The sequence below is a fragment of the Amphibalanus amphitrite genome, unplaced genomic scaffold, assembly GCF_019059575.1.
Source record: "Amphibalanus amphitrite isolate SeventyFive unplaced genomic scaffold, NRLGWU_Aamphi_draft 000375F_arrow, whole genome shotgun sequence".
In the NCBI taxonomy this organism is placed as follows: domain Eukaryota; kingdom Metazoa; phylum Arthropoda; class Thecostraca; order Balanomorpha; family Balanidae; genus Amphibalanus; species Amphibalanus amphitrite.
In genome coordinates, this window is record NW_024881869.1 from 139,421 (window position 1) to 156,181 (window position 16,761).

Consider the following 16,761-nt stretch of genomic DNA (forward strand, 5'->3'; position numbering starts at 1 on the left):
ACAACAAATTACATGGATAAAAGTAGTAAAATTTCTTCATCCCCTCTCTAATAACCTATTCTAGTAACGCTAGAACATATTTCCGATAAATGGTTTCTGCGCACTTTTCTTCACTGGCCCGTGGAGGCGCTAATTCAGAGGAACGACCTCTTCGTTCCGCCACTTCAAGAAGGCTTCGCTCTCCTCTTCAGTGAAGTAGTTTCTCCAGTCGCCAACCACCCCCTTCCTCATGAAGGTGCCTTCTTCGGTGCCGGACACCAGTCCACTGTCTTCCCACTGCCGGAAGTTGGTGTCCGGGTTCGCCTTCATCACTTCGAAGCTGGTGTTCTTCACGATATCGTCGACGTCGGCGTCGCTCAGGGAGACTCCCAGGAAGTCTGCCACCTTACGGACGACCGAGCCGCGATCCTGGTGCATCTGCTCGTACGTGAGACAGAGTACAGTGTCGGAGTGCTCCAGGTAGCCCTGCACGTGCTCCCGGTAAGGACCGTGCACTATTTCGCCGCGCATGAAGTTGTCGCGGAAATCTGCGAATGAGCCGCGGTACTTATAGATATTCAACATCCTCGAGAAATGGTAAAAGGAAACGCAGACATCCCTTGCATCACGATGTACGTACAGCACCTTGGCACCGCTCGTCTTGACGCTTTCTGGTAATATATGATAGTGCAGGTGTGTCTTTATGAATCTCTGGTCCGTCATGTCGCTCAAAGACACCATATCCATGAGTTTCTCCTGGGGCTGTGACTCTAGCACAGGGAATCGGTACTCCAAGCAGGTCTTTGGTCCTTTCTCGCCAGCCGTTGGCTGGTGATGGGTGACACGCCACACGACTTCCTGCAGCCAAGTGGTGCCCGACTTGGGAAAGCTGGCCACGATGACATCGGAACGCCTGCCTTGAAACTGCTCCAACGATTTCGTGATACCCCATTGGAGGTGAACATTATTTAGTGTCACTCCACAGTACTTTAACAAGCGGAAACCGGGAGCTGTATAGTTGGGATCGATCGGCATTGGCTCCCAATCCTCTGGAATGGTAATTTCTTCCGGTGCTGTTGCTGGCTCGGACATAATTCTGCAGTACTGTTTGTTATACCCAAACGTGGTTTAGTTTTCCGTCGGCTAGACAGGAGCTGCTGGCTTTTCAAATCACCCAGATCACATTCGTCTGCCACTGCTCACTTCGTGGTATGGATGTTTGATGCCTGATGCCTCACTCCGCTCCGCGCCACACTGCGGTGAATCCAGCACTGCGCGGCACCTCTCACGCGGGCGACGCCTCTCTCTGGGAAACTGACAGCCTGCAGACCACCGTGTTTATGTCACTCTCATTATGGGCGTAGGAACGGCTGGAACATTGTGGGTGCATGGGTGCAGAAATCCAGCCATTTTTTTTTATAAATTTAGTCCGAACCTTTTGATGGGAAGGATTCACAAGGACAGAGCCACCGCTAAGCAAAGCTTGTTGCGATGACCCTGCCCTCTACCCTCCGATCGCGCAATTCCGATTCTATGGCAGAATTTATAGTCCAAAGTTTAACGTGCGCACAAAGCCGCGCACGGCCGGTCCCCTCGCTGACTTCGCCTGGCTACGGCCTGCCACCAACCGCAACCATACCTGTCAGGAGGCCCATAAATTTCGAGCGCCCGTCGCGCTTCGAACCCGGACTGTCATAACCGGGAACGCGTGCTCTCACCACGCGGAGTCCAACGCTCTAACCAACTGAGCTACGGGATCGGCCATGGCCGGTGAAGCGGGGGGGGGGGTAGGGAGCGACACCCGAGCGAAGGCTCGTTACGAGCTTTGAGGGGGGTGTATACCATGTCGAAAAGGTACCAACCGATAAGTGCATTTGGAAGCATTAATTCCCTCGCATGTGTAGGGGGTCGGATATGAGCCCCCCATGGTTTTTCGCAAATAACTCGCGCAAAAAACGGGCGATCGCGACGAAACTTTAAGTACCCTCGATTTGATCAGTTTTACACCTACTCTGAAAATTTCATGACCCTGACCCAAAAGACCTTTGACCTGTGACCTGATTCTCAAGAATATATTCGGCCGGAATCGCGATTTGGTGTATGTTAGCTCACATTATCTGCGCGTTTCCAGTTTTGTGATTGTAGACGTCCAAACATGTGAAATGATGTTCGTCCCATGCATCACGGTGGGTGTGAAGGTCACCTGAAGGTCAGGTCAGGTCATTGACCTTTGATGACCTCGGTTCACTTTTTCGAGTTTTATATGTTTCTAGGGTAGTTTTTCGGGCTGATTTCGAATTTATATAGCATCTATTTGAACGTTTACGAAGTACTTTTAATGCCTTCGTAACATGCTACGACGCCGTCAGTGGTAGTTGACACCTACTATGGATAGCCGGTAGGACGCCTAATGGTTGGCCTGACCTGACCTGACCCGAGCTGGCCTAAATGCATGAAGAAATCATCTGTGATCAAAACTAACATGATATTCGTGATCAGCATCCCGAAAACCCCGATAACAGCTTCACTTTACGCAGTTCTAGCAGGTCCCGATTTTCCCGAATTTTGGAACATTGAACTGACCTGGAAGGTCAACCAATGACCTAGGACCTTATAATTGTGTATCATTGGCTTCCTCTCGTCACGGGCAACACCCTCGTCTTTTTCCGCGAAGCTCTAGCTCGATCAGCCCCCCCCCCTCCCTCTCCCCTTACACATTAGAAGCTGGAAAAGTAAAAGCGTAAAAGCGCCCAACTTAGCCATTTTCGAAGATATCAGGCTAAAAAATTGACAGTGGATCACCGGCTCGGTGTGTGCTCAATCACATGCTCCATTTCCTTTTTTTTTCTTCAGCACAATTGTAAAGTTTTGAAGACCATCACAAAAGCAAATTCTTCGAAAGATGGATAGTGGGCATTGGGCAACATATCCTGAAATTGCTGTGCTGCATGGGATGATGATGATGATGATTTGGTGTTTTAGGGCGCACCAGCAACGAGGCTATATGGCGCCCATGCTGCATGGGAAGTAGTGTTGATGAGAAAAGGGGTTTTTGTTTCAGATTATTGTGGGTAATACATTGTCTGCACCCACTGGATAAATATTGTGGGTGCAGCTGCACCCTTGCACCCATGGTTCCTACGCTTATGACTCTCAAGGTCAGTCTTTCCTGTCGCTCGGGTAAGAATTCTGCTACATCACGGTCCATAGACGTAGAGCTTAACGGTTGCTTGAAGTCATCACACTTTTTAGCTTTTGAATGGTCTTTTTACATAAGTAGATACACGAGGTTTACGTTTTTCCATTTCCAGTAATATATTTTCTCCTTTTTTGTAACTTGTAGCATAGCTTTTAGCCTAAATTTTAAGATAAACACATCAAATTAGGCAAATAACAAATGAAAGTTATATCATATTTTCATTAAAAGCTCTTCATTTTTAAGGTCATTTGTTCTATGTTGACCAGTTCTGTCATACATAGATGCCCCGACCCACCCCCTCCGTCAGGGGTGAAAAATTGTATCGTTTTGTCGTTGTCGACGACAACCGAGGAGACGATCTTATGGCGACCACGCGCAGCGCCTGAACTGATTAACTCCTTCCGCTTAGTGCGGTTAGAAGCGCACAATCCATCCGCCTCTGCCCACGCAACCCAATCACCTCTGCCCACGCAAACCATTCTCTGTCCCTCCCCATCACATCGACTCGCAGTTCTCGAGTCCGTTACCTCCCGTACGCGGCGGCATCCCAGTGGAAAATTTCCTGGTAGCTATAGACATATTCCAGCTCCCCGTAGCTATTTAGTATATACTGCGTCGTTCGACCATCGTTCGGACGGCCGATCGGTGACCCTCATAAAGACGACCAATGGCATACCAAGTGGTCGCCGTGGTTGTCCGCTGGCAACACGTGTCTGGCAAATCTAGTACATTCCAGGACTCGGCCGGCCCCTGCCCGCACCCTTCAGCGCCGCCCCCGGCCGGCGGCCAGTTAGCGTCCCCTCCAATCCGCCGGGGCTCCTTTTGTGACGTCAAAACCCACCCCGGTGGCGCCTGGGGGTAGGTCCGCGGCGGGACATCTTGAGTGGGACCGTGTCAGTGCCGGTAATGTTTTGATGAGGCCGAGGGGAGGGCACGCCATGACATGCCCACGGGGATATGGTGTCTCGGCACTTCCAAGGTCGAGGAACACGGACGGATCGTCGGACAATTGAGCCTGACGGCTGAGCGCCCTGCGCTATCAAAAAGGAGCGGAATTATAATATATTCGCACGCAGGGTCCGTGGCGTCTGCAGGACTGAAGTGTACCAACTTGAGCACGTTTTGTTCAAAGGTGAGTGGAAGTCGACCAGTGGCACCGTCGAAGGGTCACCGAAAGGGTCAAAACTTCAAAAGGGCTATCTATTCTTTTCCGCGGCGCTGTACAGCTCTATATAATTGGTTCCCGAGTTGTGCGCGGGTTTTGAAAAAATATTGAAAGGCAATATCTTTCATTTAATGACCTCTGGTGACCTGACCTTTGACTTAGCCTACAAAACGAATGTCATATTTTCGCCCTTATTTTGGACGTTCTTTCGAATGTCGTTTCCTGCTTGTCACTACGTGACCCAGGATCCGAGTTAAAAGGGCGGGGTGTTTGACCCCCCCCCCCCTCCTGAGCAGGGCGTGGAAATCAAGGACCCTCAGCGGGGCGCGGGTTAGACATCTTGAGTTGACAACCAGATGAGCCCGTTTTTCTTTGGACGACAACCACCGAAACACTTTTTCCAGCCCTGCCCTCCGTAGAACAGCAAATAGAGCATACCTCCCGTTGTTGAGGGCCTGAGTTCGAGTCGCTCCGGCGCCCCACACACGAGGCTCCTGACAAGTGACATGGATGGTCTGCGGTTGGTTAGAGCAGGTATCTTGGCTTAGAGCAGCCGCAGCCAGTTGAAGTCAGTTGAATGAGATGATATTTACCGGTTTTGATGGACGCGCAATAATGCGCGTCATCGGGTCACAACTCACACATAGGTCACCGCACCTCTCCGGATAGGATGGGTAAGTATCGTTTGACGAAACTGCAGGCTTATTCGGACAGCGTGGTGTTTACTGAATCTTCAGATCACTGCGGGATTATTCTGCAGGCTCAGGGTCTACTAGTTGCGAGCCACATTGGATTTTTTGACGATACCCGTAATTGCTTTAAATGGCAAAACAACAACAACAAAAACACAGCACGTTTGCCCTTTACATGAAATCAAATTTCCCCATAACATCCGATTTTTTCTTTCAATCGGTCTGAAACATCTCCAGATTTAAACAATACTTGCCTATTATTTATGTTTGACTATATTGTCTTCAAACAGCTGAAAATGTCTCAATTATATTCATATATTGAACAAAATAATACACAAAGGTTCTCGTGTAAAAGTGAAGTGCAAGACTGAGAAAACGCAAATAATTAGCAAACGTCAATAAACAGCACTTCAATGAAGCAGAAATGGAGTATTCTTTCAAATCATATTAGCATATACAAGTACAACAGACAAACGTTCCATTGCTCTTGAAACAGGCGTGGATGAAGGAATCCACGTCAATCCCGTGAGAAGTGCACAATGCACATTGCATTTAATACTGAACCGTCCTGAGGGGACTTTGCTAACAGAACCGTCACTGACAGATCCAAACGCGGATGGCATTTGGGCATTTGCCCCTCCGGCAAAATAAAAAAAAAATTGACAAAACATCGCCGTACCTATATCTCGCAGAGAAAGAAATGTCTGTCGGGAAAGCAAGGCATAAAGAGGCAAAATTCAATGTTTTTCTCAAATCAGAACACCTACCTTTCGGGGAGCTCCCCTCCCTGCAGCAGTGTCCCAAACTACTTTTTTCTGGATCACCCAATGGGGACCTTGAACCGCTTACAGTGCCGACTGCCGGCACACCATACAAATACCAGACATATCCGGACCGGCCCGACCGTTGCCATCCTCACCTCTCCCACCCGGTAACGCGTCCGGTGATCCCCCTCTCTCTCTCCCATCGACCGAGCCCGCCGCCAGGTGGGGCCGGGCCGGATAGCGGCGGTGGCGCGGCGGTTATAACCGGTTTGCAGCCGCCGCTGCTCCCGCCGGGCATTGTGCAAAGCCGCCGCCCAGCGTGGAAGGAACGACTGACCGATATTTGGGGAGATTCGGCGGAAAGCGGGATGTAAATAGATCCACTTCCATAAGATTCGAAATGGAATGCAGACATATTTTGCTGTTTTTATATTGATCAATGACGTTTAAATTTGTTAAAATCAAATCAGTAAACAAAAACGTTTCACTATTAACCTGCGCCCCGCTGGGGTCTGCCGACCAACGCGCCCTGCTGGGGGGGGGGGGGGCAATTTGCCCCCCCCCCCCTAAGATCTCGAGAACCACGCAACATAGCGACAAGCGGCAAACGGTGTTGGATAGCCCCATCAGGGAACTATCTTGTGACCCAATTTAGTTGACCAAGGTCAAACCGATGACGTCACAGGTCAGGTCAAATGTCGAATTTTCACCGTTTACAGGCATTTCAAGAAATGCGTTGTAAAATCGAGTAAAATGCATTTCATTGAAAATCATCGATGGGGAAATGTTCGTCAAACACATATTTTGCTATTTGAGGTCACTGATACCAGGTCAGGTCACCGAGGTCAGGTCACGAGGGTCACAATATGAATTTATCATGTGATGCATGTTTTATGGTCCATTTTATATGCCATATACGATTATGTGGGTGAGGCAGCCATTTTATATTATGTTCTGGTGAATGTCAGATCAAGGTCAGGTCAAGGTCAGGTCAAATTAGGTCAAATTTCAAAGTTGATATTTTTGCACAAAATGGGTATCGAATCGATGCAGCTCGTCACGGGGAGTTCAATGGTGATCTTTGTTTTGCCCTACGTGGTCTGTAGAATCGCTAAAAATTGAGTGCAAAGATTTGACGTCATCATTTTTGAACAGTTTTTTCGCTATAACTTGGCCAAAAAGGAGGTATCGATGTAAAATATGGTATGTATATAGAAGAGCGCCGGGACTATCACATACGAGGTGTGACTAAAAAGAAACCGGACTGCTCGTGCTGGCCATAAAATAGGGGGCCCAAAAACTAGCGAGACACTTGACATTAATCTTTATCATATTGTCGTGATGTGTGCCAAACGGCATCTCGATATCGCTATTATTCTCCTTTCCACAGCTCTTTGTTTTATTGATGTTTGACGGCCTTGTCACCGCCAGGCTTCTACAATGAGCGTCGAAAAAAGAGGGAACATCACGTTCCTTGCCAGACTGGAGAAAAGTCCAACAGAGACGCTGAATCTGTTCAAGGCTGTTTATGGGGAGCAAGTCATGTGTCACATGCGAGTGTTTGAATGGCATACGAGGTTCAGCACTGGTCGTGAGGATGTCGGTGATGACCCCAAGGTCTGGAGGTTCATCAACGTCCGCGCGCATGTCGAAGTCAAGGGTGGAGACGACATTGATCGTCTTTTTCGATCACAGAGGATTCGTTCATCGCCAGCTCGTGCCGGAGGTGTACCACAGTCGACCAGCACTTCTACAAGGAAGACCTGGGACGCCTCATCTCACGAGTCGGACGCACCAAGTGGAATTTCTGGGAAGCCAAGAACTGGGTGCTGCATCACGACAACGCGCCCGCGCATTCTGCCATTAGCGTCAAGCAGTTCTTTGCCGCAAAGCAGGTCGCGGTGCTCAAGCACCCTCTTTACTCGCCAGACCTCCCTCCCTGTGACTTTTGGCTGTTCCCTAAAATGAAAAACGTCGTCAAGCAAACCCATTTTGAATCGGTCGAAGACACCCAGACCAGAGTGACCAGCGTCAGCGTCATTAATAAAATAAAGAGCTGTGGAAAGAAGAATAATAGTGATATCAAGATGCCGTTTGACACACATCACGACAATATGATAAAGATTAATGTCAAGTGTCTCGCTAGTTTTCGGGCCCCCTACTTTATGGCCAGCACGAGCAGTCCGGTTTCTTTTTAGCCACACCTCGTATATTCCGGTTTTTCAAAATTCGGAAAATTTTTAGATTTTGTTTTTTGTTTTTCTAAAAAAAACTATCTTTTGAATTTTTGGGGTCAAAATTCAGCAATTTTGAAAATCCGAGATAGCAGTTTTGTAGCGCTGTCTTTTGTCTACATGACCATATAAAGACCTTTGAAATTGCTTGGTAACTGTAGCTTTTGTGAGCGTTTCAAGATTTCATGTTTTTTGCTCATATTTGCTCGAACATGACCTCAGTTTGACCTCAATAATTCCTGACCTTAGGTGACCTAAGACTTGAAATTTGGTGCGAAGGTGTCCAATTGATGCCCGGAAAGGCACTGAAAAATTGGCGCCGCGCCACCGTTTCTTTGCTATTTAGGAAAAACCACAGGGGGGGGGGCAAATTGCCCCCCCCCCCAGCGGGGCGAGGGTTAATCAATAACGCTGATATAGGTAGGTATAGTTGAGGTATGGCGCACGACACGAAAGAAGTAAAGGCATCCCTTCACGGCCTTGATAAACATTACAGATGAATAAATGTCATAAGCAATGAATTCATAAAATTAAAGATCACTTCTTCTGCGGAGTGCGAGGTTTGAGCGCAATTATAGGTCAAGCCGTTCTTGAAATTGAGAAGCGGCAACCTACACGCGCTCATGTGCACATTATGTATACCCAACTGACTTGCCCCGCACAGTAGCCGGTCCCTTACGGCGTACCGAATTTAAGCGCAATCGGTCCAGCCATTCTCGAGATGTGGATGTGACCCATGCACTCGTGCAGCAGCACCCCCCAACAAGATGCGTAGAAATACATTTCCCGGTGGCCGTCAATGCCTACCGATATGTTCAGCGCCATCTCAGCATCACGATACGAGGTCAACAGCAATTAAAAAGGTTCGTCTATGACTGGCCATTTGCCTCCCCCCGTCTTTCGGACACTTTTGTCCTTTGTCCTTCACAACCGTAAGCCGCGTAAGGCGAAATAAGTTTTTCTTCTTCTTTTTTACTTAGGTCAGAATTCAAAAACTGACAGTAAGGTAAAACGGAAGCGCTGGCAAATTGCCAGCCAAAGTCCACTGGTGGTTGCCTTGGACACACCAGGGAGGCAGAGTAATTGAAACAAAATTGACACCTCTTCACCGTTTGCACGTTGCACGTGCAGTGGTGGTCTCAAACAACCCGATCAAAGAACACCAAATTTTGAATCATCGACATAAAAAAGAGCGGCCTTTTTCCTGTGTCCCTAAAGCATTTCAAATCCACTGGCCAGCGTTCATTGGCATTTCGGTAGACGCACTCTTCAAACAAACCTTTTAATCCAAGAAACGTCTCCCGCCACGTATCAAAACGTTTTGTCATGTTATATAAATATATATTCATTTACATTCAAGTACGATCAATGCGCTGACTGGCGCCAACAAAGGCTACAAAATGAGGATGACCAGGAACACTTCCGATGCGACAGGATGTTGACTTCTCATCCGAAGCATCGCACTTCACAGAACATCAAGAGAACGACAAGAGCAAATACGACAAGTGATGCACACTCAATGATTTTGTACACTCATAAAACATAGGAACATTACGCTTTAACGACCCTCCCAGCAGCCATTTTCTTCGCAACGGGCTTCTTCGCTGTGATCTTTTTCGCGGCTACCTTCTTCACCTTGGTCGGCGACTTGGCCAACTTCTTCACCGGCGTCGCCTTGTCGGCGGCTGCAGACTTCGACAGCGTCTGAGTCTTGGCTGGCTTGGCGGAGGCAGCCTTTGCCGGCGACTTGGCCGCAGCCTTCTTCAGGGTGGGCTTGGCCTTGTCCTTGGTGGCGAGCCGGTAGCGGCCGGAGAGGACGCGCGCCTCGGTCTGACCTTTGGGACGAGTCAGCTGGCCGCCCGACAGGCCCGCCTCGAACGCCTTCCGCAACATGCGGTTCAGCATCGCCGAGGGCACGCTGTGGTTGGCCATGATGTGCTTCTTGATGGCCCTCACCGAAGTGCCCTTGGCGTCCTTGTCCGCCTCGATGGCATTGACGATCAGCTGCATGGTCGGCGGACGGTCGGGCTTGACCCTCTTGGCAGCTCCCTCCTTGGACTTGGGAGCCCGCTTGGCCGGCTTGGCATTAGCCGCCGGGGCAGCAGGAGTCTCAGCAGGGGCGGCAGGAGCAGTGTCAGCCTGAGTCTTCCTGGCAGCTCCACCCTGAGCCCTCGGCGCACTCTTGGTCTTCGCAGCTACAGCAGGTGCGGTGGCAGTCTCGGCAGAGTTCTCAGTCGGGGGAGCAGGAGCGGCAGCGGGGGCAGCAGAGACATCAGCAGGGGCGACAAGGGCCTCAGCAGGGGCGGCTACGTCCTCAACCGGAGCAGCAGGGGTCTCAGCGGGAACAGCAGGAGTCTCAGCCGGGGCAGAGGCAGCAGGAGCAGTGTCAGTCTTGGCCTTCCTGGCAGCTCCACCCTGAGCTCTCGGCGCCCTCTTGGCCTTCGCAGCTTCAGCAGGGGCGACGGCGGGGCTCGCAGCAGGAGCGTCAGATACTTCAGCCGGCACGGCAGGAGTCTCAGCCGGAGCAGCTTCAGCGGCAGGGGCGGTGGAAGCCGGAGCTGCGGCAGCCGCAGCGTCGGTCTTGGCCTTCTTGGCGGCTCCGCCCTGGTTCTTGACTGCCCTCTTGCCAGGTCTGGCTGTAGGAGCAGGGACAGCAGGAGCCTCTGCCGGGACGGCAGGAGGCTCGGCCGGGGCGGCAGCAGCCGCAGCAGGGGTGACGGCAGCAACGTCGGCCATGGCCACGAGCTGCACTCAACGGAGCCGACGAGAACACGACGGGCTTCGAACGACGAATGTCGTCGGCGCCGGGCACCGCGCGTTTTATACGGGCCGCTCCGGACGGCCAGTGGCGTGCTGCGGTGCCGCCGCTAGCCGAGACGGGCCGACCGGCCGGCCGACGGCAACTGTGCTTGTCAACGCTCACGGAAAGGCGTCGTATGCGAAATCCCGTGGGTCAAATTGCAATATAATCACTGATCTCGAAAGTTCACTTACACAGCTTGCTTGTGTCAGGATTCCCGACTTTTCGGTTCACAACCATTCAAGATATTGGCACGTAGGCGTAAAAAAATGTGTGTCAGAAAATGAAAGTCCGAAATAATACCTCATTTTACAAAAACTAGGTGATGATATGCGGGAAACCTTTCGCTCATCGGATAGCCCAGTGAATTTTGAGTCGTTATGTCTAATATTTTGTTTCAGCTCGATGTATGCCCGTCGTTACAGAACTTGGTGTGAAGACTCTTCTAAGCACGTAGGGGCAGCCGTTTCAGCCGTACCGGTTGGATCCAGTTCAGGGCCTCGTTTCATAAAAGGAATTACTTACGGCGTTCCGTCAATTATGCCAGATTTGGCGTATTTGATGCCAATTCGGTTTCATAAAGCCGGAGACCGGAGTAATTCACGCCATCGAAAGTACGGAGCTTCATTTACGGCAAATGCTCGATTCCGGACCACTTGATGCCATTTGGGTTTCATAAAACGACGTAATTAACGCCAAATATTTTATCAAGCTCTTGATATCAGTGGTGTAAACTACGCACAAAAATGTTGCGTGATTTTGAATTAATGTGAAGATTCGAAGCTAATTTTTAATATATTTTATAATGTTGAGCCCGGTGAGGAAGAAAGAACAGCCAAAATGAGAAAAAGAAACTGCAAATCTTCTGTACCAGTCTCTTTTTGTGGCCACTATCGGAATTTTGTTTATTCGCCGCGCCGCGCCACTTTCGTAGTTAGGCACTTCTGCTTAGCAAGCTTTCTGCTGTTTTTTAATAGAGGCCTCCACGGAGGCCGGTGGATGACGTCACGGAAAATGCCGCCGGGCGCAGTCAGCTGCTGGTAGGCAAAACATTCCGTGGTAGGCGTTGCGCCACTATAGGGTGCGGCGGGAATTCGAGAGGATGGTGGAGGTTAATCACGTTTTATCGTGAAAAATGCCGACTTCTTGTGCTGCTTATGGTTGCACTTCTCGCTCTGGAAAAGATAAGGTGTCTTTTTATCGGTTCCCCAAAGATAATGACCGGTTGAATGCTTGGGTACGTGCTACCAGGAGGAAAAACTTTGTGCCCGGCGCTGGGGCAAGGATATGCTCTAAGCATTTTATCACTGGTGAGTACCTAGTTAAAAAAAAAACTGTGTACATGTTTAATATGAATGTCATTTCTACGTCATACATAATTGTGGAGTCAAAATGCCACAATATTTTTGCATGGCATCTCAGGCTATCAAACATATTGTCTATGGTTTGTGAGTGAAAGTTGATCCACCACCTAGACAAATTTTGATATATTTATTCAATTACAGGGGCACCAGTCAGTGAGAAAGGGAGTCCTGACTGGGTACCAAGTGTCTTCAACTTCCCGTCATCTCAGCATGCCAGCAACGTTGGGATCGGCGGAGTGAAGAGAGCAGAAAGGGCCCAACAAAGATCAGCTCAGAAACAGCATGCGTCTCTCCACCTGTCGGCTTCATCTGGAGATCAAGATGAAATGTGTACAGCCGAAGAACCAGTGTCTCAGGTGAGCTACAAACATTGGCTACTTAGGTACCTACCAGTTCAACCAGTTTTCCTGGCACCAAGAAGTAGGTAACTATCTCTATTTTGTTGATAACAATGCCTACTTTTTGTTATCTTGCAGGTCAGCATTGAAGAGGCCAGAGCTGCAGAGGCACTGCTGGAGATGTCAGCAGCAACTGGCACCCGTGAGGTTGGCTGCAATACTGATGGTACATGGGGAGAAAACCACAAGACAGTCGTCTCAGCTCTACTTGATAGAATTCATAAGCTGGAGGCTGAAGTCACATCGTTGAAGGAGGAGTGTGAGCAGCTGTTGAACAGCAAAAAGCATAACTCATTTGAGACTTTGAAAGAGAATGAAGAGGAATTTAAATTTTATACCGGGTTCCCATCCCTAGCAATGTTCATGTGGTTTGTAAGGGTTCTTTGTCTGGGGTGCGACCTTAGCAAAATATCCAGGTTGTCTGTGCACAACATGGTTCTTATGGTGTTGATGAAGCTCAGGCTTGGGACAACCAATCAGGATCTTGCATGGCGTTTTGGTGTAAGCAGGTCCTTGGTATCAAAGATCGTTCAAGGAACCCTCAGTCCAATGGCTGCAATGTGCAGGAGGCTCATCATCTGGCCATCAAGGGAAAGCATACAGGCCAACCTCCCTCTCTGCTTCCGTTATCCCGAACTTCGAAAGGTCAGAGTGGTAGTTGACTGCTTTGAAATTTTTACAGACAGGCCAAGGCATCTCACATCCAGAAAGAAAATGTTCAGTTCCTACAAACACCATAACACATGCAAGGTTCTAATTGGTGTGTCACCAGCTGGGGCAATTACATTCTTGTCTCCAGTCTGGGGAGGTCGATCATCAGACAAAAAGATCACACTGTCATCTGAGCTCATTGACATCCTTGATCCATTCGATGTGGTGTTGGCGGACCGGGGGTTTACCGTTTCTACAGAAATGGCTCTGTACAATCTCAAAGTTTTGACACCAGCATTTGTTCGTGGTCAAGCCCAGCTTCCTAGGGCAGAAGTAGAGAAGTCTAGGCTTTTGTCTCGAGCTAGAATCCATGTTGAAAGAGTCATTGGTAGAATGAGAACGAAGTTTCGCATTCTGAAGTCTACATTGCCAGTCACCATGTACACGCAGGTAGATGATGTTGTTTGTGTGTGTGCAGGTATCATAAACCTGCATCCAAGTGTGGTTCCGTGAGATGCCCCAAAACTCCATGGAATGCATGATTAGATGGTACTAAGTGCTGGTAACATGCTCCGATCATGTATTGAAAACAAACTCAATTGAGTTTGTTTTCATGACAGTGACATTGTTGATGAATAAAACAGACTTGCAAATGATTTGTGTGAGGTCACAAACAGATGTTATAGTTCGTAATCAGCATCACCTGTAGCACCAGCATCACGCCATAACCCAAACCCTTGTTATAAAGATAAGCTAGCACAAAAGATATATTTGTCAGCCAGACAATGATGATCAATGCAGCCAGCATAGCAAAATCAACACGACCATCTGGTGTCAGTGACAGAACAACCTACATGTGCACTAATGGGCACCCGGCACAGTCGCTAGCTATGACATCACTTCAGGAGTGCTGGCACAATCTCTTTCACATAAAAGGTTTGAAGAACCTTCACCAGGTAGTCACCCATGCTCTCCATGTACTTTATCACCAGAACATGGGGCTTCTGCCCCGGCACATACACACAAAATGCACATGACTTTAGCCCACAGACCATCATCTGTCCCTGCACCTGCATCATGTACGGGTGCTCTGCTTTGAGGTGCCCATTCTCATCTAGAAACCCAGCCTCCTGCGGAGACTTGTCCTTCAGGCTAAAGGGGCACTTCACCTCCAGAACCCATGTCCCACAGCATGCACACTCAATGATACCATCTGGGGAGGCAGCCAGGTAGGGGTGGTCAGGGCTGACGAACAGCCCACACTTACGAATTGTCAGCTCACTATGCATAGAGCTCAGAACCCCTTCTACAGCAACACAAGCATCTGCCTCGTGTGTATGTCCCCAGACTACAGCAGGCACTGTAAGCTTACAGGACGCTGGCTCCACGATCTTACGCACCAATGATGCACTCTGTCGTCCCCCCTCGACATGGCTCACCACCTCACCAAACACTGAAGCAGTCACCCTTCCATGCCTCTGGTTAAGCCACTCCTTCGATCCTCCCTGATCCACAGTAGCTCGCTCGACGTTCCCTATCACATCACTCGGGTACATCTTCTTCAGTTTGTTAACCAGCATCTCACAGTACTTCCTCGATGGCTCAGCATCACTAGGAGCTATCTTCTTCAAGATGGAGAACATCTTGTAGATGGGATATGGCAGCTCAGTCCTGCCATCCACAACATCACCACTGACTGGCAGAGAGCTTTGCAGCGCACACCCAGCAGGCAGATCCTGCAGCTCTGTCTGAAATGCAGCATCAGACATGATGAACTCGACGCGGCTTCGCTTGGCAGGAATGCCCATGTCTGCTGCAATGTCAAGGACCTTGCTGGGCTCCACCTTCTTCGTAGCTGTCTGATGATTCCATTGACAGGCCTTGCTTGTTGGTGCATTCTCTGTCAGTCCGTGGAGTACGGCTGCTTGGATCTTGTAGAGCACACCTGCCACATGGCTGCACACTTCTCCAAGTCCTGCCATGCATTGGCAGTGGGCAGACATAACACTGCCATTGGGGTGGCAGAGCACCCATGCATTATACGACTTTGAAGCCGTCTGACTGGCCTGTACCTCTGCCTTCACGAAAACACCACTGGTATCCACTGAGCAGAGCTTGAGTGGGCCAACATGACTAGACAAAAACACATTCCAAGCATCTAGTGACTTGAAAGCTTTCAAGTTGTCGGACGTGAAAGTGCCAGAAGTGGAGACCAGATACGCAAATATATCTGGAAACAGCACGAGTGGGAGCTTCTCGAAACTGTCCGAGATCCAGTAGGCCTCATCGATCTTGTACGGATCAGGAAATACCTTCTCTCCCAGGCAGAGCTTTGCTTTGTATCGTGAGGAGTCGTACATCACGAACAAAAACACAAACTAGAGAAAAAACTATCGAAAACAGCTCTCACAATCCGATAAACCACGAGACGCCAGTGCAAATGGCCGCGATCGCCCGGTTTGTTTTGCCTACCAGTCAGCGTTGCCAGTTACGAAAAATAGTTTGTGACGTCACCGTGGAGGCCTCTATATATTGTTTTAATAAAGGATGGTCATCAATATCAATTTTGTTTTTTCATAAATAATTTTTAAGATTTAAATTCAACATAATTGTTTTATAAATTTTTGTAAAAAAATAAGTGTTGACATGAAATTGTAATTTGTAGGACGCATGATAAATTACGGTAACTACGCAAATGTGCTTAGTTACGGAGGTGTAAACAATTCCAGTTGTGGCTTTGTGAAACGGATTTATTTGCGCTCCGTAGTTTCAAAGGGTGTGAATTACGGAAAGGTGTAAGTTACGGCAGAGTTTTATGAAACGAGGCCCAGATGTGTGAAAATTTGTCGCTGCAAGGGAAGGACATGGTATGGTCGACATCTTTATGCCTGACGTTTTCGTGTGTATTGGTAGAGCATTTTTTTTTTTTGTTTAAGCATGCTCTTTCTTGTAGCTGTTTATATCCTTAAGGGTTGGGTAAGTCAATTAAAACATGTTTAGGACTTAGGTACTGTGTATAATTGGGAAATAACGTTCTCAGTTAAGTGTAGCGTTCTCATTAGTCATTTTCACGAAGGGTCGTCATGTCTTATCTTTATCTTTTCATATATTTACAGTAACGGAATGAAATGTAAAGCAGACATTTTTAATAACAGTAATTTTTTAAAGGTAAATGTATCTTTATTTGGCAATGTTTTCTCAAGTTGGGCTTCCGGTTTGCTGTAAAGTCTCTCTTGCATGAATAAAGCTTTGACCTTTCTTTCAAATGTTCTTAAAAATATCAAACTTTTTCATATCAATCGCCTTTTATGGGCAATATAAATTTCATTTCAAGCGAACTGAAGCACGTCTTTTCCAAGCAATTCTTTCAATATAACGAGAAAAAAAATAGAACGTTCGCCCGGCCCAGCGTGAACCGTTGCTAACGTTAAAAGTCCTGTTTATTTTCGAAACGACACTTACACGAGGCGGCACTGGAAATGGCTTCCCGGAGTGCATTTGAACGAACTCTGAAA

The 16,761-nt window shown here is 48.5% G+C and overlaps 4 protein-coding genes across 4 annotated transcripts; 1 reads left to right on the forward strand and 3 right to left on the reverse strand.

The window, feature by feature from the left end:
- Positions 1–129: 129 nt before the first annotated feature.
- On the reverse strand, positions 130–564 carry LOC122389889 (sulfotransferase 1E1-like). Its single transcript, XM_043382358.1, has one exon. It carries the CDS (start codon positions 562–564, stop codon positions 130–132), a length of 435 nt encoding a protein of 144 aa, XP_043238293.1.
- A 9,020-nt stretch (positions 565–9,584) lies between these two features.
- Positions 9,585–10,769, reverse strand: LOC122389890 (translation initiation factor IF-2-like). Its single transcript, XM_043382359.1, has one exon. It carries the CDS (start codon positions 10,767–10,769, stop codon positions 9,585–9,587), a length of 1,185 nt encoding a protein of 394 aa, XP_043238294.1.
- Positions 10,770–11,811: 1,042 nt separating this feature from the next.
- On the forward strand, positions 11,812–13,899 carry LOC122389879. Its single transcript, XM_043382348.1, has 3 exons — positions 11,812–12,143; positions 12,339–12,553; positions 12,674–13,899. Exons 1-3 carry the CDS (start codon positions 11,969–11,971, stop codon positions 13,757–13,759), a joined length of 1,476 nt encoding a protein of 491 aa, XP_043238283.1. The 5' UTR covers positions 11,812–11,968; the 3' UTR covers positions 13,760–13,899.
- A 101-nt stretch (positions 13,900–14,000) lies between these two features.
- LOC122389880 lies at positions 14,001–15,757 on the reverse strand. Its single transcript, XM_043382349.1, has one exon. The coding sequence runs from the start codon at positions 15,604–15,606 to the stop codon at positions 14,143–14,145; it is 1,464 nt and encodes a 487-aa protein (XP_043238284.1). The 5' UTR covers positions 15,607–15,757; the 3' UTR covers positions 14,001–14,142.
- Positions 15,758–16,761: the final 1,004 nt, after the last annotated feature.